The 26843-nt window shown below is 39.5% G+C and overlaps 1 protein-coding gene across 21 annotated transcripts in view; it reads right to left on the bottom strand.

Moving 5' to 3' along the window:
• Positions 1 to 747: 747 nt before the first annotated feature.
• Positions 748 to 26843, bottom strand: part of MARK3 (microtubule affinity regulating kinase 3) — a 62222-nt gene continuing 36126 nt past the window's right edge. Inside the window, exons 11-20 of one of the 21 annotated variants that reach the window (XM_058807739.1) lie at positions 26312 to 26411; positions 25932 to 26044; positions 25039 to 25192; positions 23344 to 23561; positions 17941 to 18044; positions 13143 to 13307; positions 12132 to 12347; positions 9830 to 9856; positions 5205 to 5249; positions 748 to 3143 (exon numbers count right to left, since the gene is read on the bottom strand). In XM_058807739.1, coding sequence (XP_058663722.1) covers positions 2798 to 3143; positions 5205 to 5249; positions 9830 to 9856; positions 12132 to 12347; positions 13143 to 13307; positions 17941 to 18044; positions 23344 to 23561; positions 25039 to 25192; positions 25932 to 26044; positions 26312 to 26411 — 1488 coding nt within the window. In that variant the 3' untranslated portion in view covers positions 748 to 2797. Of the gene's footprint in view, positions 3144 to 5204; positions 5250 to 9829; positions 9857 to 12131; positions 12390 to 13142; positions 13308 to 17940; positions 18045 to 23343; positions 23562 to 25038; positions 25193 to 25931; positions 26045 to 26311; positions 26412 to 26843 lie in introns of all 21 variants that reach the window. The other 20 variants (XM_058807735.1, XM_058807744.1, XM_058807741.1 and 17 more) reach the window with 20 other exon arrangements.

Below are 26843 nucleotides of genomic sequence, written 5' to 3'. Positions count from 1 at the left end.
TTAATACATTTTTCTCTGCCAGATCCAGCAATCAATAGACATTGTCAGTGCAGGCTGACACAGGTTTCAGTGATGCAAACCTTCAGCCATGAGCCCATTACAATCAGCCCCTAACACAGCACTTGGACCACACGTTCCAGGACTCAGTCATGTCATGAAATAAAAACACTTCTTGGTTGCTGTTCAGGTGTCTCAAAACACAGAGACCTGCTGCTGCCTCCTCACCACACACTGACCTCTGATTATTTTTAAAACTTGCCCCTTAAGGTGAGAAAAACCAGGTGTGGTTCTGCAGAGTCCCATCAGCAGTGCTGCCTGCAAACCTACAGAGATTCCCAAGAAATATGAACAGGTAAAAAGCCTGTGCTGGGGAAGCAGTTCATCTTTGGTTTGGAGAGCTGAAGAAAGAATTTTCCTTCCCAGGCAGCTCCCAGAGGCTTGAACACCAAGCATGCAGGGTACTAAATATTCTCACACAAGGTAATTTTACAAGGCATTTGGGAAGGAAGCTGTTAAAAATATTTTTCTGATTATAATAAGTGATTTTTTTTAATACCTCAAATAAAGATTTACTGAAAGAACCTTTTGAGAACACTTTAAGAAAAATACCAAAGTACAAACTTTAAATATCCAAAGTATGATACTGGTGCACTTTTTAGAAACACTTACATACTTAACAGGTGAAGTAGGAAGAGAGTATTTCAGAAAACATTTAATATGAAACCTTTTGGAACTTCCATCGAATACAGATTTACATAATTTATCAGAACACTTTTTCAGTTCAGACAACAAAGTGCACTGCCAGGTGAAAAAAATACATTTGGAGGAGTGCTTAAAATGTAGGGAGTGAAAGGATAGGTGACCATTCACCTGAGAAAGTACAATGACTGCCCTGAAATGTCTTATTGCTATTACAAAATGGAGTTTTCATGGAAAAAACCCATACTGAGCAGCACAGGCATGGGCAGAGCACTGAAAGCCAACTGAACTCCGGTAGCACCTGGAGTTCTCAAGCCATGGCATGATACAGAATATACAGAGAATAAAATGCAAATTCAGGAATATTTACTACATTTAACAACTATGGTTACCCTTTAAACTAGCATAATCAATACCAATGCTTAGTGGGGAAAGACAGGGGAAGTCTGCTGCCTTCACAGACTACAGATCACAAGAACTAACTTGCAAAATATTAAGGACTTTGCATTTTCACCTCGGGTCAAATCTGAACTGTGTACTATGAGTAACTATTAGCTCACTGCAAATTTAAAATGCAAATTTAGGCTCCAGTTTAAAGCACATGTTAAGTACATGCGTAAGTGCTTCACTGAAATATAACCACAAAACATTAATACAAAAAGTCAAGTAGATAATGCAGGGTATTATCTACACAAGTCCTCGATGAAATAAACCGAGTATCAGTAGGAAACAACACGTGAAGAAATCTCCTCGTGCTAGGTTGCAAAATCAAATCCCTTTCACCGCTGTGATGGTTTAAAAGTGGGGGCTGTCCCAGAGCAGCTCCACGTCCTACCCAAAGCCAGTTGGCCATCAGAGTTCATCGGGGCAGGTGCCACACTGCACGGGGACAGGGACAGGGGACTCCCTTGGCAGCATGGGGACACAGACACGCTGGCACAGAGCCATCCACAGCAGCACAGCCCCAGCCAAGGGCAGCACGCTGGGAGAGCTGCAAGGAAAAGCTTCCACTGCTCCTCCTATGGCTGTAGTTTGGCAAGCTGGAATTTGGACAGAGCAGATCAGGAGCCAATGTGATTCCCACTTTTGGGTTTCAATGCTGAGGGTGCCTGGAAGGCAAGGGACAGCACTGCCCCATGTGCAGCAAGGCCTCGGAGCTGGCAGAGAATGGCCATGATTTGGGAGTCCCTTTGTGCTTTGTATCTGACCTAGTCTAACGTGGCAAACTCGCTCTGAAAGAAAACCACTATCAGCAATTAGCACGTCCTTTTACACTGCCTCATTCCCTAGAGGAACAACAGAGAAACGTTGGTAGCTGCGATCAATACTCGTAAGCCAAAAGGACAAAGATACAGTTTTAGTAGTTTAGCAGAAGCAGAAGAATGGAAGCGTTTACCCAAATATTAAATGCACAAATTAACTACATTATTAAAATTTGCTTCAGACTTAAATAATAAATAGGTGGGCAAAATATAATGCAAGACTTACTCAGTAGAAGTGAATTTTTAATCATCTTATGAGATCTACTTAGAAAACAGGACTAATAATGTTCACAACCATAAATCCAAACCCTTCACACACTTTTTTCTTAACACAGCAGTGAACTGTAAACCTGCGTTTACTGGTTAATGCTTCAGTCATTTTAAATATTAACTCAAGTGTTTCCTCCTTGGCCATTTCAATTTTTAGCACCAAAATTAGCCCAAAAAGAGGTACTGGTACAGCTCGATGTTGTAAATGAATCGTTTACATATAATACTTTATATATTATACACACATACTGTACATTCACACATCCACACAAACAGGAGGCATATTTAAATGAATATATTCTGTGTTTCAATTTGTTGTCAAAGACTTAGGAGCAATGGAAATAAAGCAGAAGGGGTAATATTTTACATAGTAGGCAACTTTAATGCTGTAGTGCACTTATAAAAAAGTCCAACTCTCCCTCCCAGCTCAGCAGCTTTTTTTTTAATATCACTATTCAGAAGGATGCAGAAGTTATTGCCTAAATGTTATTCTATACATTTCCATCGGAATTCTCAAAAACACTTTAAATTGCTAACTAATTTACAACTTAACTATGTTTTTCTTGTTACAGCTTTAACTCATTGGCAATTTTGGAAGCAATGTTTTTGAAAGCTATGGATGTTCCCGATATCCGCTTAAAGCGAACTCCGTTCAGGGACAGTCTTGGCAGTTTACACACCTCCATCTCCCACTGGACGAGGTTTTCTGCGTGCCCATCTCCATGGACACAGAAAAGCAAGAAACGCTCTCTTTGTTCATAGTCACAATTATTGGCATCCAGGACCTTTCGGATTTCCCTCATCATGTCATTGGGATCCATGGAGCTGGTGGTTTTCATGCTCCAGGTAAAACGCAGCGACCGAGGCTTGGCTTCCTTGTTCTCGTCCTTCTGATCCACGGCTACATTGCGGCTGAAAGACAGGAATTCTGCAGTGAGCAGGGCCAGCCACCCTCCCCAGGGCCACCTCAGTGAAGCCACCACTCAACCCACACCAGAGCAGCACTGGAGGCTCTGGCTGTGGCCAAGCCCAGCTCCCCCAGCTGCTGTACACACACACAGGGAAAGCTGTAGCTGCTGGGGCTGGAACGAAGGAATGGCACTCACTGGGACACAACTGGCACTCACTGGATTCAGGAGCACGGGGGCAATGACCTTCTGGAGGCAGAACTACATGCAGCACCTACAACTCGATTTTAAGGCAGGTTCTGCTCAAAACTCTACTCTCGGGCCATGTGGACAGCTGAAACACCAGATCCCTGCTAGAAGTTTCTGGAACATTGAAATAACAGCTCCCTGTGGCAGGATGTGCTCAGGCCAGGCCCTGGGAGGTGCCCACTTGCACAGAATGGGGTGAGCCCATGCACAAAGGTGCTGGTGTTCCTCTGCGCCTCCTCCTGGGCAGCAGCCAGGAGACAGAGCCCTGGGAGGGCCCCTGGAGCCCCACAGCAGCTGAATGCAAGCAGAGGGAAGGACAGCAGGACCAGGGTCACCCTCCTGCTGCCCAGGGTCACCCTGAGCCCCAGACCTGGGCTGGCTCAGTTCCACTCTGGCCATCCTGATGGGGCGAGTTTGAGATGATCCCAGGGGACACACCCTGGGTGCTGCCCAGAGAGGAGATGCCTCCTCCTGAGCTGGTCAGTAATTCATTAAATACCAACCACTGAGCTAAAGTGATGAAATCCTCTGCAGCTACAAGCTCTGCAGTTAAGTGCCTCTGATGGGGATGTGTATAGAGAGAGCTGGAAGTCACTATTAGACACCTCTTGAACACAGTTTGTAAAGATGGTGAGAGGGTACCATTATTGTCACACTTTTAAGAGATGAAGCACAAAATATCTAGGGTGTGTTCCCAAATCTGCAACTTTTTTTTTTTTTTCTTTTGGTATGGGTAAGTGAAGTTAAACAGGACAAAGGAAAGAAATGTTCCAGAAATTTCTAGCTTGCAATCATTCTTCTACTTAAATTAAAATCAGTAGTCATGCAGCTAAAGAATAAGGAACTACATTTGGACCTCCAGGGACAAAACACAGATTTGTTTTATGAATATTTGTACACTGCCAGTCACCTCTTTAAATTTAATTAAATATATTGACTGTCATACTTAACTATTAGCTAACCTGACTGGCCCCCAACCATGCAGTTTAGGTCTCATGTTGAGCCTCCATATTAAGCCAAGCTGCTCTTTGAAATAGATGGCAATGGTTACACCACATTTTATTTCTACTATCATTAAGCAGGCAGTTATGAAAAAGTTAAATAAAAAGTGATAGCAAGGCCACAACTAAATAAATATATTTCTCAAATATAACCTATTTCATAATTCTTCTATTAAAAGATTTCTTGTGACTGTGAGAATCGTAAGACTACGCAATGTGATTTGCCAGATGTTACAAAATTCATCACACAAATTAAACAGTATTTTGTTTTAAGGTTTTAATTTAATAGGGCTGTAAAGGGCCAGGGAAAACCCCAATTTTTATTCAATACTCATTTTATTTTTGGAAGCTTTTTCTACTTGAAAACAGTCAGCAAACCCAGCAGTTTAATAATTTCTAATAGATTTTTGATATGCTGATTTTGCAAGAAGTATAACATGAAAAATATTTAACTACCTGTGATTTTGGAGATGAGAAATATCTTATCACCTTTCAGTGGTTATTCCACACATTTACAGCCTCACTAGAGACCACTCATCTACACATCTACACGACAACAGCAAATTACAATGACTAAAATGCAAAAAAAAAGAAAAACCACACAAGGAAAAAGGCAACAGGAAAGATGAAAGTTTAGAACCAAGTCAGTCAGTGCTTTAATAGCTGTTTTGCAGACAGAAATGCTTCTTTGTTTAGTTCCAATGACTTACATGAAAAAAAAAAAGCTGCTGCCTGAAGCCACTATGCCACATAGTCAAGGGAAGAAAGGTTCAAACTCACCTAAGCAACGTTTTAAACAAAAATTTTACCCTCACCTTGAGCCCTCAAATCTCCCGTTCCTCTCATATTCAGTCGGGAGCCTCAATGAAAAGAATGCAGAAGCAAAAGGAAGTGGGAAAGAGAAGACAAATCTTACACTACAATATATAATATCTGAGTAGTTGCTAAAAGATAACTGCAATCATACCAAAGGTGTGTTAAAATGCAAAACAACAAAGATGTAAAGAACTTGGTAGGTCAGGACAAACACAGAAAGTAACATATTGTCAAACCAAATGGAAGTCTATAAACTTCCATTTTTAAAGTTTTTAAACTGACCATAACTAATTTTAACAGTATTTTAACAGTATATGTTTATATATTAAATCTGCAGAACTCATGTAATAAATCTGAAGTTCTAAAAGCAGAAAATGTGAAAGTAAAGTTACAAAGCATATTGAAGTGACTGTATCATTTACTAAGTACCTCATAAAAGAGAAATAACTCCCAAATATTTTTAGGCTAATGTTATTTAGAAGTTTTATCTGGAATAAAGTATATATTTGAAAAAATCCCCATAACTACTTGCAGACAAGTCTGATCACCTTGTGTATTTGCATGTTCATCAGATCTGCATGTTCAAACAATACCAAAATACCTTAATGCAAAAGAAGAAGATGCATATACATTTTAACAGAACTTTAAGAGCCAAATCCAAGATTTCTCAAGCTGTGGTAACTCCATCCCAGTAATTCCACACTGTTGCATCTTCCCCACCCAAGAACAAGCTTAAACTTTCTGTCTTCTTGCAGTCCTTAAGGCTACATTGCTGGTCACTACCATCTATTGAAAGCCCAGGGTCAAGAAGAATTAAGGGGAAATTATCTTTCTCTACCTTCCCACCATTGAAGGAGGATGGTTTACACATCAGCATTAACTCTGCTCAGGGGGATGCTCCTGTACACTGATTTCATCCAGACCAAGGCAGTACATGGCTTCCCTGACTACCACAAACACTGCAGTTTGGGTGGCAGGTGTCTAGGGACAGCAATATAAGACAGTAACCTGATTTCTGATGCAGAGAGATATTTATATCAGGGTGTGTGGGGTGTTACAAGGCGTGATTTCCTCCTTTCCTTCCTTTTGAGAGCTCTGCTGAGGGATCAGCCTTGCAAGGTGACTCTGGCAGTCCGTGTCACAGGGGACCAGGAGCAGTGCTGGCACTGTGAGGGGCAGGGTGGCAGCACTGGCTGCACAGAATCAGCTCAAATTCAACTCAGGGGCTACTGCAAAGCAACTGCACTCAACAGGGTGCAAAATTGCTCAGCTGAGAGGTGCTGGTCATGGCAGCATCCAAGCAGGACCCTGCTCTCCGAGGTACCACACAGCTCGTGGTACAACAGGGACAATGCCACTGGCAAATGCACAGCTGTAAACAAAAAAGATACAGAAAAAATGAGAAGAAGATAATTGCAAGTCCCAGAGCAAAGTGAGCAGTTATTGAATTTATTTTCATGAGATCTCATGCTGCTAATCTATGGTGGATATAAGAGAAGGCGGAAAAAGATTTTTCATGCCTGTATATACCAAAAGCATGAAGTCATCCCCTAGGAGAGCTCTACAGGACCAAAAAAGGGGTAGGTAGGAACCACCACATGGACCAGCTGAACAGATCTTCTCTTTTCAGATGATTATTTTACTGGGCAAAGCAACAAAAAAGTTAGAAAACACTCCTCAACTGAAATATTAAGAGTACTTAAACTTCAGAGATCCTTCTGTATTCCTAGGAAGCGGAAGATGGCAGCTTTAAGAGCCGCAAACATTTACAGATTTTTGTTGGGTTTTTGGTGTTTTGTTTTGAAGCTTGCCAAAGGTTGAAGAAAATGGGAGCACAAGCAGTTTCCCCAACAATGAACAGTCTTACTGTTGCTGGAATCTGTCCAGAAAAGTCTGTAAGGAAAAATCCCTAGTGATGGTCTCACACACTTTTCAGCTTGAAATTAAGCCAAAGTGTTCAGTTTGTAAACCACAGTACTCTAAATCTAAGAAAGGTCATTATTTAGAATATACCTGCCACTTTGAAATAATAAACATTCTCATGGAAGCCTCTCAGAAAACCCTCACTTTGCTCAGTTTTTCCATGCATCAATGTTCCATTCATCGAGCAGGAGGAGCTGCATGAAGTGACACAGAACCTCAAGTGTGAGCCATCATGGCAAGCTTAGGAGAGCAGTGCCAGTGTCTCAAGGTGCTCCTTCCTTCATGGCAGACATGGTTGTGGTCCAACCCTCTGCTCTGGGAACAGGCACTGCCTGTACTGCCAGGATTGCTCTGCTTGGGCTTTGTGAGTCAGAGGCAGCCCTGAGGCCTCCTCAATTGCCAATACAATCTTCACTTCTGTGCTAGTTTATGCTCTAAATTTTCTGCTTTTGCTTGTGTTTTACATAAACTGATTTTATGGACCAAGATGCTTCTCGGTCTTGAGAATGGAACAAATACATAGACAAGTTCTGTTCTCATTTGTCATGCCTTGCTTACACATTATCTACCTTATGGTTTATGAAGGGCTTTCACAAATCTGATTGTTTCCACACATCTGTCCCAGATTATGCTGTGTTTCCTGTTCTTTACATCTTTGTATGCTGTTTTAAATATCCAAATAAACACAAAGAAAACTGTCTAAAAAGATACTGAAAATCAACAAAAAGTGCAAGATGATAAAATAAGATCAATTTATGGAAACAGAGAAATGATGCTGCAATAAAATCCAGAACATTGAGTCATTTTTGCTGTCAGAGAAAAAAAAAAAGTTAAGACTTCCACAATATGCAGATTGGCAAAGACAGTGCATAGTACAAGATAGATATATATATATATATAGTCACACATATATATATATTTGATACCTCTGTGTACTGAGCACAGTATTAAAACTCAGCAGTTTAACAAGGAGTGACTGATCATCAACTTTCATTCAGCTCCCTAGCACTGATGTTGTGGCACTAGGTATACATGCTACTAGGTTACTGTAGTTCTTTCAGAACCACAAAGATAGTGAGCTCAGGTAGGATTCACAGCAAATATAGCCAGGAGAAACTGCCAAAAGTCCCAGCATTTTCAGTTTTTGTACCTACATACAGATCAGGTATGGAGGGACACATTCTTAAAACAGAATTTAAAAAGCACACTGCTCCTGTGCAGGTTGTGTAAGATTTAAAAAATTCTTATTCAAAAAGACACATTCATGGAAGCTGTAGCAGACATTTCCAACATGGTCTAAGACTCCTGGCCTCAAGTCAAAGGTAATTTTTAAAAAATTACCTAAAAATTACCTGAAATCTCAAGTTTAAACAATAACCTTTTAGCTTAAAACTGCACCCATATTAGGATCTTCCATCTTTCTTCAGAACAAATGTAGATGCACCCTGCTGTGGAGGGTTGCACACATCAAAGTGCTTTGTTGTAGAAGTGGGCTGCAGCCCACAGCTGATGATGCACACTGGGTTAAAGCCACTGTCCCTGCTCAGTTCCAGCTCTAGGTTGAGTTGCATGGTTTCTTTTCTTTTCTCAAGTCAGCTGTGACAATGCCAGCCAAGCCAAGCAACACCAGTTCCAAACATGGACATGTTTGGAAGAGCACTGATTATCATCACCATGGCATGGGATTTACTCAGTTCATCAGGTAGGGTACTTTCACCCTTGCACTGTACATAATAAATCCACATTCAGGCAGCAATTTACATATGTTGGGACTCCCTAATCTTTGTATCCAGCCTTGTATTCTGAAGGTTAAAGCAGATGCCTGGTTTCTGGCCCTATCTCCCTGGTTTTGATCAGTAGCAGGAAACTGGAAGTACCACCCTTTAAGAAGTTTCAAGATGTGGTACAACTAAACAGGCTATTACAAAACTACTGGAAAATTGACCTGCACATCAAAACTGTATAAGCCATTTTCATGAATCATAATGGATTAATGAGAAATATAGCAGCTTGATTCATTCCCAAATTGCAAAACTAAATTCATTCCTTTGGCTTGAAATGTGAATCAGACTTTTGAGCTTTTCCCTTTTGTTGATAAATTTGCATAAATGTTGTACTTTTTGTTTAGAACTGAAGAGCTCTATTTGCACTTCAGCTGCAACTCACTTCAACAAATGCACCCCATTTTAAAATAAATATACAGCTATTGAATCTTCATTCAATCTTCCACACAAAACTTCATCTCACAGCTGTGCTCAGCTGCAGGCAATGTTTCAAACCTTTTATTCTCTTCAATATCATAAAACAGAGAGATAACATAAATTTAACAACACTTACCTTTATTTGCTTGTAACTTTATGTTTTGTTTATACTTTCATCATTGTTATCAAACACCTCATTCTTCAAACATAAGCATGCTAAGTGTATTAGTACAGAGAACAGAATTACTTTGGCACTACCAACTCTATCAAAGAAAAAAGAATTCACAAGGCATGCTTAGCATCTTGTTATACAACACAGATGGTGCCACAGATTCTTAGGTATCATCATGAGTTAATGGATTTATTCTATGCTTTCCTCTGAAGAAAGAAAGTATTTAGTTCTCAGCAGGAAGTTTAGTTTTCAGAAAACCAAGGCTAGAAAAGCCAAATCTTTTGTTAATTGCAGGAGCCACTTTTTTTTAAATATAAATAAATCCTACCTTTTGATAAACCTGAATGACATGTTTCTAAAAGAAATTAAGCCAAAATAATAATTAACAAAAAAATTTGTACAAAATAAATTGAAAAAGGCATTTAAAGCGAAACATGCAAAAATATCTCATTTTAAATGCACAATTAAATTACACTTCAATACATCCTCAGATTAGGCAGATGATTTAGGGGCTGAAGAGTCAAACTCCTGGCACTGTTACTTTCAATTTTTTCTGGGAAATATGTAACCAGTATTTATTATGAATTAAAATACATACTGGTGTCAAAATACTTGAAAACTCAAAATCTGCAAGGTCAGGTAAAAATATGTTTGGATTTTCTTCATATATTTCCCATGGAAAGCAAAAATCAGTAACACTACCATAATTCTATCTTGAGTATCTTCAGAGTTAGGTTGCTTCCTTTCTTCATAACATCAGCCATGTTGTGCAAAAAACTGCCTTAAATATTTAGCTATTTTAGTGGCAGAAGCTGTAATAATTGTCTACACCAGAACATAAGTAGTTCATAACCAAAAGAATTCTGATTCCCCATAGAGAATGCTACAATAAATTAATGAGTAATAAGGTTTAAAAAAAATCAATTTAACAGGAAGAAGCATAACCATGTCCTTCAGTGGCACTATCCACCTCCTCAGTAGTTTGTACAGCACTGAATATAACAGAGCCCCAGCTGCAAGAGATCCTCCAAGAGCAAACTAATCATCTGTAACTGTGCTATTGTGTTACAACTGCATGTTATTTAATCAAGTCCAGATGGAATTTAAACTACTGTCAAAAGTCGTGGGGAAAGACTTCTTCAAGAAAACCACACTGCACTGCAAAAGATGAAACTCTGAGGTAATGATAGAAGTTTGAATGCTGCCTAAACAACTGAGTGAAAAGTTTGCATGTTCACAGTTTGACTTTCCACATTTGGAACGTCAAATGGAAAATTAAGTAAGGATATTACAAACAAAAGTACAGAAAGAAAGACCTGCCAAAAGGATGTGGCTGATCAAGACTTCACTTGACATAAAGCAGATGGCTTAACACTTAAAAAATATTCAAATTAAACTTCTCTCTCTCTCAACATAAAAAGAGGGGGAAAAACCCAAACCAAATTTCCTACAGCACAGTTTTTCCCAGAGAAATGTTACCTGGCAGAGAACTGAGCAAATTAAAACTTTTATAAAAGGCTAGACTCTCATGTTCTTGTTTTGCAAAGAATGTTTTCTACATTTTTAAAGAAATTCACACCCTAAACTGAAATCAGCCATTTGTGAAAAACTGGAGTGTGGCTTAGCATTATTTTGTAGGAATGGGAGACTGCAAAGGTGATACTGAGAGGGAGGCATCCATAGCCATAATGCAAACAGGAAGGAAATGGCTTGCTGCTGATGTGGTATAAGCTTAAAACAAAAGCTAGCAGCCCAAGATCAGAATGATCTTGTCCAAAAAACTTCACCTGATAAGGAGTGTACAAAAGCTTGATGATTATTCTTACAGCAAAGACAAACAAGCCTCAATTCTGCAAATGCAAGTTGTGGAGATCAATGTTCTGAAGTATGTGGTGTGGCAACTGACAGGTTTTAAATACAGAAGGAAAAAAAAATCAATTTTAGGGTTTGTAATAACTAATCTAAAAATTACATGGATTTGAAACTAGAAGTTCAGTTAGAATAAAATTGTTAGTGCAGGAGCAAGACCTGCTGATGCTTGGCTTTGGCTGGACCACCACACCTTCACACCTAACACAGAATCTGCACATCAACTAAAGGCCAAAGTAGGAATAAATTTTTTTATGTTTGACCAGACTCCTGTCTAGACTGAAACACTAATACTGCCATTATTTTAAGACGGCCTGTGACAGCACTACTGCCAACAGAAGCTTTTGTCTCCTGCCCCTACCCTTTCACCTGGGATATTTCTGTGTTGCCAGCAATGTAATGCTGGAAACACTGATGGGAAACACAACCTGAGCTGTCAATGCTACATCAAATATCTAGACTGGACTCCTAGTTTATGCTGTCTACTGATGGACTATGAGCAGGTCTTCAACTGAGCTGAAATGTTTCATCTCTGCAGACATGAGGCTGAAGAGCACAAAAGAAACAGCACAGACCAAACTGTCTCCCATTTAATCCCATTTGACTCAACACCCAAAAACAAATGGGTGAAAAGTAGACCTATGAAAAAATCCCATGCAACTGCATTTTAAGTTGCAGAACTTCAGCCATTAATCAGTGAAGTATTCCTACTACAAAAAGGAGACAAAAGACACGCTGCAGCGGCACTTGCAGAGGCTTACCTTCTGGTCAGTTTGGAAGTGAGCTTGCTGAAGAGGTTGGTGGAGCCGCGGGCGCGGGTCTGCGAGAGCGGCGTGGCCTCGTGGGACAGGCTGGGCGAGGCGGGCGGGCCGTTGTAGGTGGCGGTGCGGCGCTCGCGCAGCTGCCCGTGGAACGTGCTGCGGCTGGCCGTCCCTCTGGGGAAACGAACACGGTCAGGGGTGCTCGCACTGCTAATGCTGTGGGTGGAAGCAACGGGAGTTCTCTGATCGGGAATAGCGCTAGGGCAGAAAACAAAACAAAGAAACCAACGCTAGAACGCCTTCGCACGGGCACTGCGGCTCAGCAGGAAACACAAAACGCTACGTTCTATGGTCAAGCATAAGCACACACTTTGGTATAGGCCCGGGTTGGAAATACCAACGTTATTACAGCACCGTATGGAATCAAAACTCGTAAGAAGTTAGGAGTAAGAGGCTGCCGAAACAGAAACCTACATAGGCAGAAAAGTGCAACAGGAGTATCCTGGAAGAGACCAGATAAACCAGGCCTACAGTGTTTTGCTGAGAAGATTGATAAAAGAATAGATCGGTAAAGTTTCCTCCCAGGAAAGAGAATAGGTAACTTTAATGTCTCTCCCTCCACATTCTGTACATACAACTTTGAAAGTCTTGCTAATTTGAAAGTATCCTACACAAAATTAATTTGAAAGTATCCTACAAAAAATTCTCTACAAGCAAACCGCTCCAAGTAGTGAAGTCCTTCGGGATACACAGTTAAAGTCTCCCACAAACTTTGACAATAGGGAATGTCCAATACTCCTAACAATAGGAAAAAATTAAGGTTCACTATTGCAGGATTATGTCACAGACAGCCTGACACACCACAAGACAAATGTAAACGAGACTAAAAAAATGAGGAAACACACATCTTGTGGGCAAAATATACTAGAACAATCTAGGACTAAAATTCCACAGCACAAAGTTAAGAAGCAGTGGGTATAAGTTAGTGTCACAACGATTTCTGGTTCTTACATAGGCCTGAAGTTATCTGCGCCATTGTCTATTGGAGGCAACATCATCTTCGTGTGCACAGAGGCTGACATGGACATCGACTTCTGATGTCGCAGCCGAACACTGGAGAAGGATGTGGTACAAACTGAAGCAGGGCTAGCTGCGTAAGCGAACATTTCTGTCAGGCTGCGAGGGGGTTTGGGTTCAGGCAGAGGCAGAAAGAAGAGCATGATGGACCAACAACAAACTACTGCATAGAAAAAAAAAGCAAACTTTTCCTTCTATTAACTGGTTTATCAAAGAACACGAACTCTAACAGCCCTCCTCTTCTATGTAACAGCAGTAACTGCCCTACACTCCCCTTAAAAAGCATCCTTACTTGCATGGTACTGCACATCTCTAAAAGATCCCCTTAAAAAGCATCCTTACTTGCATGGCACTGCACATCTCTAAGTGCCCATGCTCTTACCATTAGCATTAGTTTGCAGTGATTCCCTCCTTGATGTACAGAACCTGAGTAACTCAGAACTCTATGCCAAAGCTCTGTGATAAAGAACTGATATAACTTGTATTGCTCTTAACAGTAAACAATGCATTAAAACCCCCACCAAAGGCACTTTCTAAAGGACTCATGATAGCTCCATTACTACAGCAAAATCCTTTGCTTTCAGAGTGTTAAAAGAAATCAGCGAAAGCTGGGCAAGCTGTTAAATCTATATCAGATAACTGAGAGACTTCACAGGTACAATCAAAACCAAAAATACCATGATCTTTAACAACTCCAGAAAGGCCAAAAGAGAAAGGCTGCTAATAATCAACCTGTATGTGTAGCAGGCACTGAACATGCTTGCTGCTCCCTGAAGAAAGAAGAATGACTGTTGAAGAGTATTTCGTATTGCTTTGACCATGAACATTAAATTTGCCAAATTACCATTCAGGCTTTGAAGGAAAGTATAGAGCACTGTCTTAGCAGAACGGCCACTAAGCTGCCAGCTGCATGGTATGTTCAAATAGGAGCATTAAATTTAGTTATTTATTTAGGCCAAAATACTCTTTGCAGCCTTCACATTATCTAGTAATGATAAGGATAGGAGAAAAGTGAGAAGCCACAAGACATTTTGGGCCTTTCAGACTACACCACCACCTAATTCACATGAAGTTTGCTTTAAAAGTAAGACAGCTATAATTCAGAAATTTTGCTCAAGGTTAAGAAATCAATAATTCTCAGCGACAGTTTCATGACACTGCATGTTCACTTCCAAGTTACTTATTGGTTACACACAAACCTCAAGTCCTGTTACCAAATTCTGGTACATCAGACTCTGGAATGCTAGTGCAGCTACAAGTGTCAGCTCCCCCACTTCTCAGGCTTGGCTCCCAAATCACCAGTGCAAAGCATCACACAGCTCAAACATCTGAACTGTTAGCTAAAATGCTTAGCAAAACATACTTGGTTTTGGTTTGGTTTTAACTTTTCAGGATCTGAAAAACTTCATCTGACTCATGCATGCATCTCAACAATGTTGAATCCATCAGGATGACACCTACAAGCACTACTTACAATGAAGCCTTCAATACAGGCCCAGGATTTACATTACCCCAGGGTTTTAAGGAATATTCAGAAAATGAACATTCGTCTCAAAACTAATACCCTGAAGTCACAAAACTGGTCACTAGCCTCTCAAGCTCCTCCAGCTCATTTCCTCTATATTTACTGCAAAAGATAAAGACTCTAGTTTTACAACACAGGACCCAAGTCACCTGCCTCCAAAGGTGTGACATTTAAAGGTATCAATAAAGGACCTTCTCCTTCTCTAATGCTTTGCTAGAAATCAGCTTCTTTGGATTACTAGCCTGGGAACACGGGAACAGTGAACTAACAATCACCAATTAGTGCCAAGGCTTATTAAAAATCTGAAGCTGTTGTAAATCATTTGTGTTACAAATGATTTAAAGCAATTGCCTATCATTATGAAGAGTGTTTCATGAGTCCCCAAGTGCGTTAATTAATGCTCAGGCTTTGGAGGAAAGCCAAAGGAGTTGTCTCCAGCAGAACGCCTGTGTCAGCCACACAATGTGTTAAAGAGAGATGGGAGACAGAACTCTTTGCTTCCACCAGTCTGGCATGGGTCTTCAAGACTATTGTCTCCAACATCAGATCTACTGACTAGTGATTCTTTAAAGGTTTCATACTTTCAGAAATAATGCCTTCTCAGAATTCAAGATAAAAGCAGAATAAGCAATATTTTAATGCTTTCTCTACAGAAAAATAGAGATTTTAAATGTGTGTATCTTGCCTTTTATGGTAAGTCTCCCAGCTTTTCACTGAGTCACAGTAAGTATCTGAGTAGCTATGGAAAATCTAAAATCTAATCTGTAATAAACCAATTACAGCAATTACTCTAGCCTGTAACATGTGCCGCCAACAGACATTTCAAAAGCATAGAAGTAATTTTTAACTAAACCTTGGATATGTACAAAGCTCAGGTTCAACTTCAGATCTTGCTTTACAGAAGAAAAAAGAATAAGTTTCTAGAGTTACTTTCTGCCAAGCTGAGAGTAGAGAAACATTAAAGATTAATTCAGAAGAGCCAGTTCCATCAATCACCATGTTGATTTTTCCTCCATTAAAGGTCCCTGCACTTTATGTGACCAGTCAATGCTTCACCCAGTTACAGCAACAAAATACATTCAGATGTAAATTCTGAAATCTGTGCCAAAATCACAGTAATTCTGAAACTGTGCCAAAATGAACATGCAGTTTAGTACTGAAGCATTTCAGACAATGAAAGGTCTCCAACTATAATACAATTAGCAATGCATTCTCATTACCTTCTCTGGTTTTAACCCTCTATAAAAAGTAATGAATGTAAAATCAAAAAATGCATTACAAAAGCTATGAAGACATTTTTTACCTGTGCAAATATAAATTCTCAGACATTTTAAATGACCCAAATAAGGCTAGTTTATCGAAAAAATAATGATGTTTAAATACCATATTGACAACAAAAGGTAACTTACACAAGGATAACCAACTATGAATATAAACCATAACTAATATAGTTGTCAAGTGCTACTCAATCTTAACTTTGAGTTTAAGGTCTATATGTGACAAACCAGAAAACATCAGTTTCCTGAGAAACTGAAAATTGGGGAAACAAAATTACTTCATAAGATAGTTCTTCATGAGTATGAACTTACTCCTGAATTAAGGGAATATCTAAATCTCAAGCATTCCTAGTAAGTAATATCTAGTAGCTTTTAAAAATGCAATAAAGAAACTGTAGGCAAGATATTAGTTTAATTATGAACAGAAATGGTACTAAACCAAGTAATCAAGTAATAAAAAATTAGCAAAACTATTACGGACAGAAAGATTAATTTTTTCAAAGAGTGTTTGGAAAGAAAAAGCTATTAACACATCAAATCAGAGGAAGGATGGTGACCTTTACCCTAAACAACTTGGTATCATTAACAAGGAGTAACCAGTGAGGGCTGAGACAGGCACACTAAGGGACAGCACCAAAGAGCTGGGCTCTGCTTCACAGGACAGGTGACTGCAGGCCCAGCTGGCCAACTGCACTTCTGACAGTCTTCAAACTTATACCTGACTGCTCCCTTAATCACTTTCCATTTGCAGAGAGCTAGGAGGAAGAGACAGGGTCAAAATCATGCTCTCTATCCCTAGGCTCCAGGAATCAAACAGGGAACAGACAGGCTTTCCAGTCAACATCACAATTCCTCATCAACTCCCAAAAGGAGGGAAAAAAATTTTGTTCAAAAACACAAGTTAGAAAATAGGTATTTTCTTCCCAGCCTTTACAAAATATCATAATATTAGGAAGGGCTGGAAAAAATTGGGAAGCACAGTAGAGGGGTACACATTCTTTAAAGTGTACCAGCTGAGTGCTCTCCTGGCAAGGGTTAACTACTTAATTGTTACCATCTTTTGACAGCAGTAAAATTCTGACAAGAAGGGCTGGAAATTAAAATACCTCAGGCAGGCAGGAAATTTGGTGGTGTTCCTCCCAGCTGCTACTCTGTACCTGATATCTGTGTTCACTATAATATTGTTTCTGACAGCTCTTCTCAGTCTTCACAGGCTGGCAGTAGATGTGACCACAGTGCCAACACATACAGTGGTTAGCTCCAGTTCCACTGCATGCTCTACTCAGGCTTTCATTCAGTAAATTAAAAAGAAATGTGTTATTTCTCTGATTGTTTTCACTCAGAATATGGAGATAGCCTGAGGAGGGAAGCAGCTGAGTTCTGTAAATCCTGGGAAACAATTAGACTGCCAGAGTATCATCAAGGAACACTGTTAGTCCCAGAAAATGGTGGATCACCATTTCATCTTTGCTCAGAAAAAATTACCTTCTCCCTGAGACTTTGCAGCAAAAATGGTATTTCAAATAATCCTAGTGAAGCAAGTTTAGAGTGAAATATAAAAAGAGAATGGTTCAAGAGAGATGGACTTTGTAGTCTGACACTAAACAAGGCTCTTCTGCAAGTACATGCAGAAGAGTTTGGCCACAGGAGTTCACAAAAGATTTAAGATGAAGGCTGCTACAAATATTTCATGTATTTAACCAGAAATTAGAAACTTCCTTTTACATTCTAAGTATAAAGACTATAAAATTAAATATAGAAAAAAAAAATATAGCCCCAACATACTTACAGGTGCTCCATAACCAAAGATTTGTACTTACCTTTCATTATGAATTACATTAGAATACCATTTATTTTTAAATTAGCCATTAGAGTTTTTTTGGAAAGGTGAAGACAAGTGACATACACCATAGGAAGACATTTCATATACCTGTTCTCCTTGCCATTTTGTATCACTGAATGCCTATCAGCAGTGGTTCTTTCACTACAAACATAAGTGTTGCGCCGTGTCATGGCTCCAGGGGTAGTATTATTCTACAATTAAAAAACACAGGTTTGTTATTCCCCACAGAAGGCTTTTCTGAGGTTAGTCTGCATATAACTGAAGGCTTTTTACTTAATGCTAGTTCTACACAGCTCTAAAACTTAAAATAATGAAATAACTCATTATACAAACTCCATCTAGTATTTGTAAGGAATATTGCAATCAGAAAAAATAATTCTAACAAGTTGTTCTTGTATTTCATACTGATGGCTCAAAATTATTTTCCTTAAAGGTTTTATTTACAAATGTTCTGAATTATAAATTCTGAGTATATACAGCATTCTTCTACATCTGCATAACCTGTATCTTTATAACCTATTTTTGAAATACTTTACCACTTGTAGCTTGGAGAATTTTCCTTTAAGTTAAAATCATACCCTTAAACAAGATAGGAAAAGCAAAGGCTTAACAAACAAATGTGGTAAAATTCAGTGGGAAGGTAAACATGGACTTCTAAATATTAAGATACTATGAAACACTAGACAAGTTTTAAAAACAGGGAAGAATAAGAGACAAATTGCAGAGAATTTCAGTAAGACATTTTTTAAAATACACATTTCAATACAAGCATAATACATTGAGGACAAGAGAACCAGGGGGACTTAAACTACAGACCTTACTTTAGAGGGGAGAAAAGAAATAGAATTACTTTGCCTCTGTCTTTACAGAGAAAGAGGGTGGAGATATGCCCAAGTTGGCGGTCAATTTTCCAGGAACGACTGAGAAGCTATAGGTAATTCACAGATAACAGAATTATAGAGTTAGATGCAATTACTGTAGGAAAAGCAGGGTGGTCCAGACAAACATGCACCCCCAGGTCGTAGAGGAAGTAAAAGCTGGCAAGCCTTTGTACTTTTTTCTCCCCACCCCAAGAACAAAACACAGGAAACTGCAAATGGTTGAAAAAGTAGAAAAAAAATCTTTAAAAGTTTTCTTTAAAGAAAAGGATCACGGGGCAAAGCGGGAAGCAGAAAAGGCTATAAACTTCAAACATCACTGCTGGGGAAAGTCTTGGAGGAGGTCAGCTTAAGGGAATGACTGGTCAGCACCTGGATAAGCACATGTTGAGTAAGGAGGGCCACTAAGAATCAGGCAGGGGACTTCATGCTCAACTAACCTTTTGGAGCTCTTTGAAGAATTATGCTATGACGGACAAGGGAAACTCAGTGGATTTTAAAAATAGCATTAAGAAAAGGTTTTGCATAAACGGTCACAGGAGAGAATCATGGCAAGAAGGATTAAAAAAAAAAGAAAGGAAAAGCTAGTTCAAGCACAAAAGCAGAGTAGCCAAACCTTTGTTGTTTCCCAACCTGAAATAAAACTGTTAAGTGGCGTATTCTCAATAAATACCAAAAGATCCTCCAGGGTCTTAAGGCAAAATATTTGCTATCAAGGGAGTCTCAAGCAACACATTCCCTGAGCCATTTAACCTTGAAGCCATCTTGTCTAAGGGACTGCTGACCTGTTTGTTACACATCTTTTACACAAATGTACAAATTAAAATGCAACAGTGAAGTGCACAACCTCCTGGTGTTAAAAAGTACAAAGACAAAGGATAATTTAGATTGGTAGAACAATTAATTAACATGTTAGATGCATGCAGCTGTCTAAAGGGTTCTTAAGTATTCTTCACTAGATATTCCTTAAGGATAAGCATGTGGCAAGCATCACATGCCTTCCTGGCCCTTTCCCTGTACTTTATTCCTTATACATCCCTTGTCTTCATATACATTTATTTATTTTAAAATATTAAATAAAATTTTATTTAAAATACTCCACCACCAATTCTTCCACTTTGACATTTATCAATGTATAAACTCCTCTCTCTTTACTAAGCATGTCAGCAATGAAAGCTGTGCACCTAAGGTGAGGTTTTGTTTATCTGCTCTTGGGAGGCCACACTGTGCAGGACTCTTCTTGGAGGCCTTACAAACCAATGGTACAGCAAAATATTGCTTATTAGCATTTGCAGATCATTTTGTTGTGTGTTCTGAACATACTAGAGGATGAAGCACCTAAAACATCCAACACTGGTCTTCTGGTGGGAAATAAGTACAATAATCAGTGGCTTCCTTCTTTCCACCTGCTCCCTTTGAACATGAAATGTTGGTTTCCCTTGAGAAAATACCACATAACATTACAATGTATTGTCATGTGGCACATCTGGAAAGACAAGACTGCAATCTCTGTGCTGGACCAGACTTTTAAGACTATGCATTTTCAGGTTTGGGAGTTTTGGTATTCATATCTGAAATGAGAGGACTGCAAGGACATGCTCTCCCAGCTCATTCTGAAATGCTAAGATGGAAGCACCAGTATACATTTTTTCCTGTTTGACTCAGATTTCAGAGGTCAGAGGAAGAGATTTAAGCACTTCAAGGTTTCAAATTTCAGTTTTGGCAAGAATAGTCTTGATATTGGGGCCTTTACACTTTCTAGTGCATGACCTTTCACGGTTCATCAAGGGAGCTCTTCAGCTGTGACTTTTTGTTCAGCCAATCTGCAGACTGCTAATCTCTGGACATGACTAAACAGCACAGGTGCACAGCCCTGGAAACTGGTGAGAGCAGCATTCCCTGATGGAATGACAACTCCCAGGGTCAGGGGTGGCTGCCTAAGTTCATCTTCATGGCACTGTGTGCCTCCTTTGCAGGAGGAACTGACACAGCCCAGCACATGTTGAGACTTGTGAGCACATGCTCAAGGTCCAACACTGCACAGAGGATGAATTTGTGGTACAGAGTCCTCCTCTTTTCCTAGAGAGAGTCTTGTGTGCCCTGCTCAGGCAGGCTGCTTCCCATGAAGAGACACCAGGGGAAGGACTGACGAAAAACTTTCATAAAAAGCTTCTGACTAACAAGAGTGAACCAATCTATTTAGTTAAGAGCACTAGTATGGTATTTGGTCCTGGATAACTTTTCAAATGTACCACCTATTCTCCTATTTCAGTTTTCTCAAAGCTATTCTAAGGGTTCTGGCACAGCTTTATTACAACATTGAGGAAAAAATCCAAAGCTCTAATAAACAATCAAGGAATTATTAAGACACATATATTTCAGTTCCTGCTAACTATCCAATGTCTGTAGCAGGTTTTCATTATTAATTTGGTATTTGCCCAAACAGCTTGAAGATTTTTGATCTGTTCTTGTTCAGCTTGCAGAACAATTTTGTTTACAAGAGTTTAAACACTCTTATCAGCTTTAGAAGTACAGCTTGGAGCCCCTCACTCCAGTCCCGGACTCAGCTATCTGCTCTCCAAGCACAACTCCTATCCTTAAGTGCAGGCTTTTGTGCTTTGTTACTCAATAACAGCAGCACACATCTGACTAAGGGTCTCCAGCAAGGACTGGTTCTACTGCTTTTGCGGTTCTGTGAAAATACTAATTGTTTTTGTAAGATATTTTTACATCTCTTCATTGCTTTTCTGTCATATTACAAATTTCAGGACTTCAGTGCTTAGTAAAACAGAAGCTCTCTTCACCTCAAACTTTTTTCAACCTCAGGACAATATGGTAACTCCTGTATTGTTTTCCTTCTGGATGCATGCCAACACTGTAAGAAACAGAATTCCCTACTCAGCTGCAGAAAATGACTAAAAACTCATTTTTTCAGTGCTTCCCTTCACTCCCAACAACCAGAAAGCCAAAGTGTCATTTTTGCAGGGGGGAGATAAAGGAAAGGAAAAAAAAAGAGTTTGAACTGTCTGGTGTGAAGAGCTATAAACAGAGACAATTTTAAACACTAATTATTGAGTGACAACATAAGTCTGATTTCCTGTTCACCACCTGGTATCACTGCTAGTAAAAGATCAGCTGGACCAGTTGCACACTGAGTCAGGGAAGTATCGAATGATTATGAGCTGAAATTTCATTTCAGGTACAGTAGTAAGAAATTTGAAATAAGCCTACTGGAATAAATCCCCAATATTTGGGAGTGGCACAGAACAGCAGATGAAAAGATACTGAATGTAAAGTATGTTGTAACTGTGACACAGATATTTTCAACAAGGCACCATACAATACCAAGTGAAGGCCAAAGTAGGACAAAACTGATTTGATTATCCTACCATTTTGAGATTCCATAGCTAAGAACTGTCTTTTAAGAGAAAACCAAATCTGAATGGTTTCTGGACTGATCAAGAACAAAGGGAAACTGTGGAAGACCACAAAAACAAAAATGGTCCCCCAAAATCCTGAATTCTTGTTCACATTTATGAATAACAGATGCTACAGTTGAAGATGTGTTTTTCCAAGGAAACTCTTGGGCTGATATCCTAGAGCCAAGTCACTACTAGCCACTGAGTCAACTGACAGGGCCAATTAAGTAAACCAAATTTCATTTCACTTCTTTTGCTTCAGACTGTCCTGCAGCTCAGGAAGTTATGTTCTTATTTGCTGTAAGTAATGGTGCTAATTATTGTGACCAAAGCAACTGTGACAGCTTTGTATGATGAGTTAAAAAAAAATAAAAGTTCTGTCGCAAGTTGAACAAATTGAATAAAGAACTGAGAATTTTTTTCTTCTGAAAAGAAGGAAGTTTTTCAATACAAAATCCCAAAGTTTTAGAAATTAAATGTCACATGACTGAAGCATTATGTGAAAACAGATTTCCAACTTTGCCTTTGAGGGAGGAACCACAGAGGACACAAGTTAAAGCCAAAATGAACAAAGGATTTTCTTTCTTTTGGCACACTGCCTGTTGCTAAACCATGAACATTTACTATTTTGCTCCTTTGTATGTTTTTATTGTTGTTGTTGTGGTTTAGAGGCAGGTGGGGGAAGCCCACAAGGACAAAAGCCAGGAACACTCCTTTTGAATACAGGCTGAAATACGTCTTTAAAGGGTTTTTAGAACTACATTTCTTTGATATTCTTAACAACATAACTATGACTTAAAATAGTAATGTTTGAGGACAAAGATTAGGTGGCTCCTTATACACATGAAACTATAAAACAGGATAACAAAAATAGAGATTTCATTCTTCTGTACAGAGGCCACAGAGGAGTGGCTGGTATCAGGAGTAACACAACTACCTTTTTCTGGTTTTCTTTTTCTTAATACCCAAATCATGTCTGTTTACCAAGAGCTACTTTATGCTAATTATGAATACTGACTACTTCAAGACTATTAAGAGGTAACTTGAATAGCTGACACTGCAAGGGAAAAAACACCTACATTTACTCTTGATAAATGAAAAGTAAAATCAGCATCACTGATAAATCACACATTTAACACTTTTTTACACCTCAAAAAAATTCAAGGTTTTGATAAATAAACGTTTGTACTTACACTAGGGACAGCTGAACTTTTCTTACGTTCAGGAATATCAGCCTTGTTGGGATTGCTGGCATTCCCAAGCATTGGGCTAGCTGGTGCAATTCCTCTTCCTGCAACAGCACTACTGCTGGATTTTCTTGACTGAATTCCTTCCTCTTTGAGGTCACTGTCTGTGGTACTAGTCTGGCTTCTTTTAGGATATGCCACTACTGAGGGGATGGATGGTCCAGCTTCAAAAACAAACAAAAGAAACAGGAAAAGGATTTTTCTTCTCAGAAGTTCAATGACTATTTTTTACCACAATGGAAATGTATTCACATGAGAACCAACACAGTTAACACTGGGAACCAGAGATGCAAAAAGATAATTAAATTATTGAAATAAATGTATTTCAGGAAACAGTAGAATATTGTGAAAAACAAAAACCTTTTAAGGCGAAGGTACAACTTGATTTCCATGAAAGTTCCAAGAATTTCATTAAGGTTTCTCATTTGGCTGCTAGAAAAACATTTTAGAGACATCTTAAAGACACTTAACAAGTAACTGACTCATTCAAACCAGAGCATCCCTCATTAGCACAGAGCTGCCATGTGCTGCTCAAGCCAATTTCCTGAGACAGGCAGGTGGTGACACAGCCCTGGGGCACAGCAGCACTGGTGCCTGCTGCTCTGTGCTCCTGCACCAGCGGCAGTGGCTCAGCCTCCCACGTGTGCCAGGAACTGCCCCACACCTGAGAATGAGGAAGCCCCTTCAACAGTGCCAGGCTCCCTCCTGCTTTAACAACCTTCTTCAGACTGGGAAAAGTCTGTGGGCTGTGTCAGGATTGGGTTCTCTGACATCTCAGACCTCTGATGTTACCTCTGTAACATCAAGTTACATTAACTTCTTACTTAAATGTTTTAGTCAGAATTAATCAAAAAGTGTAAGTATGTATATACATACACAGAAAAAATACATATAAATGCATAAGCATATAAATATATAATATGTAGCTAAAACACGTTTTACAAGTATCAAAAACCCCAGTAACTGGCATCCCAGAAGACTCCCCAAGCAAAGCAACCTCTGAATGCAGAAAATGCCTAAACTGGGATTCCTTTCATGAGTTAAGTGTCTGAGCAGGAGGATGTTTAAGACATTTAGAAAATCCTAATCTACTACATTGCACTCTCATTAAGCAGAAAAGTTGTAAGTTTGTCAGAGTCATTGTTCTTCAGAAATGGAATTCCTGGGGGACAACCAAGTGACACTAGCCTCAGGAAACAGGAAACCAGAAATATTGGCAAACTGACATTTCTTCAAGTTTTAGACACAAGCTGACCTACTAGTGTCAAAAGAAAACAAAAGCTGAACAGACATACAAGAGGATGGGGGAGGAGTGCTGTGCTTTTCATGAAAAAGGGGGTTGCAACATTCTCTTCAATTTGTGTAACAAGATTCTGCCAGCACAGTCAGGAATTTATGGGACAACACAAGGCAGAACAAGAGAATTAAGTTGGTGTATTCAGTGCTCCTCTAAAAGCTCTTTTGAAGGCTTTATAACAAAACCAATTTAAAAAAATCAATTATTCACTAAAATATTTAAACACCATGCTGTGAACTATGCTGTTGTCATCCTCCTTACACTTGGGGGATGGAGACAAACCCAGAAACTGAGCAGAACTGGCAGTCACTGTACTCTGCAAGATGGAAATGAGAAAAGCTCACCGTGATCACTGTACCGCCGCTGCTTCTGGCTGGAAGATATGCTTCTCTGAACTTTGTGATGAGGAGATTGTCCAGTGCTATTATTAAGATCACTACTGGGCCTAACTTTGGCAAGTGAAAGATTGCTGCTGGAGCTTGAATCACTTGCATCCAACTACGATAGAAATGAGAGTATGAAAATGAGAAGTTCAGACAAAACAAGTTAAAACATCCAGCACATTCTGGGAGCAGGAACAGGGGGGTGGAAGGTGGCTCTGCTGTATGGGAAATTACTGATGGCATGGGCAGCTGCCTAGAGGTCCCACCTTCTTTAAGGCTGTTGTACAACTGTCTTAGATAAAACTCAGTGGAATTTTCAGCTCCTCAAAGGATAATCAGTAAAGAAAATCCATTTGTCCTTTCAGAACTGTCCCCTCAGAGGTCTCCAAGATTTTTACAGGAAGAGAGGATACACTTTGTAGAGGCCACCACACCAACTCCTCTAGCAGAGGAACCAAGAGCACCTTGCTGATACTGAGCCCTCTCAGCATTGCATGGAAAGGCAATGTACAATGAAAGAACTTCTTCAGGTTGGTCAGTCCTGCTCCTTGGTTCTCTTAAAATAGTTACAGCTGGCACATTCACACCTGAGCTCCTAGACTAGCCAGGACAGTAACTGCTGAGCAAACAGGGCAGTTCTGGAAAGCCTAAAAGCAAGAGTTCACTGGCTCAAAATCAGGTGAGAACAAATTTGCTTAATTTGGACTGCTGATGAATAGAACAACATGACTTTAAGTGCAAAGGATTTTTGTGCAGGAATGCAATGCCTACAGTAACTGACTTAATTTTTGCTTCTAACTCTGCTAAGGACACTTTCTGATTTGCTTCTTTGCAGTTTTAAGAATGGCACTTACCTCTGATGACTTCCTTCCTAGCAGTAAGTATGTAGCTGTGATTTCATCATACTTCATTTTACTAAGGGATTCTTGAATTTCTTCTTGAGAATATCCCATTCCTACCATAATATCTAAAACCAAGCAGACATTCTGTAAGTAATTGAAACTCTGATGTTCAGGCTGGCTGAGCATTCAAAAAAAAGGATGGAACATTTAAAAAATTAAAAGAGAATTATTAATTTTGAGAACATAAACCTGATCAAGTATCAGTTTTAAAGGATTAGTTACTTTTTCCAAATGTCAAACAAATACAGAGTGGTGATAGAGGAAAAAGAAAAAAAGAACAACCCTCCCACATCATGCAAACAGTACTGTGGTTCTGGAAAGTAACCAATTACCTATTCTTTTCTGGTCCGAGATGTCTAGTTCTGGTTCAACAAAAGGTTTAAGTTCATCCTCCTCATGCCCTGCATTGATCCACCTGTCCTTCATAATTTGCTATGAAAAAAAAGGTTTTGTTAGTACAGTACACTTAGCAGCAAAGAAAACAAGCTGTGAGAAGAACAACTTCTTTATGCAACAAACACTAAGGTCTTTCCTAGTTTTTATTTTCCAGAACATTTCCAGCACCTCTTGCTTTGCTCCAGTGAGGAGAATCAGCTACACACATGAAGCCAAGCTTCTCCCCACAGTCAGCTGTATTCCAGCTCACAGCTGAGAGCCTGCAATGCAGACCAGGAGCAGCGTGACAACTTTGACATGGCTTGGAATTCCAAGCTCCACCAACAGAATTCCATGGAAGCCCTGTTTTGGTCTTTACTCCTCCATGAGGGTACAAAGGGCAACTACAACAGCCAATACCTCCAGCTCACAACTGAAAATGTGGAAAACAATGTGGTGGATCATCCATTGATGCAGCAATCCACAAGC

This window comes from Ammospiza caudacuta, chromosome 6 (genome assembly GCF_027887145.1).
Source record: "Ammospiza caudacuta isolate bAmmCau1 chromosome 6, bAmmCau1.pri, whole genome shotgun sequence".
Classification (NCBI taxonomy): domain Eukaryota; kingdom Metazoa; phylum Chordata; class Aves; order Passeriformes; family Passerellidae; genus Ammospiza; species Ammospiza caudacuta.
This window is presented reverse-complemented; position numbering and strand designations above follow the sequence as displayed.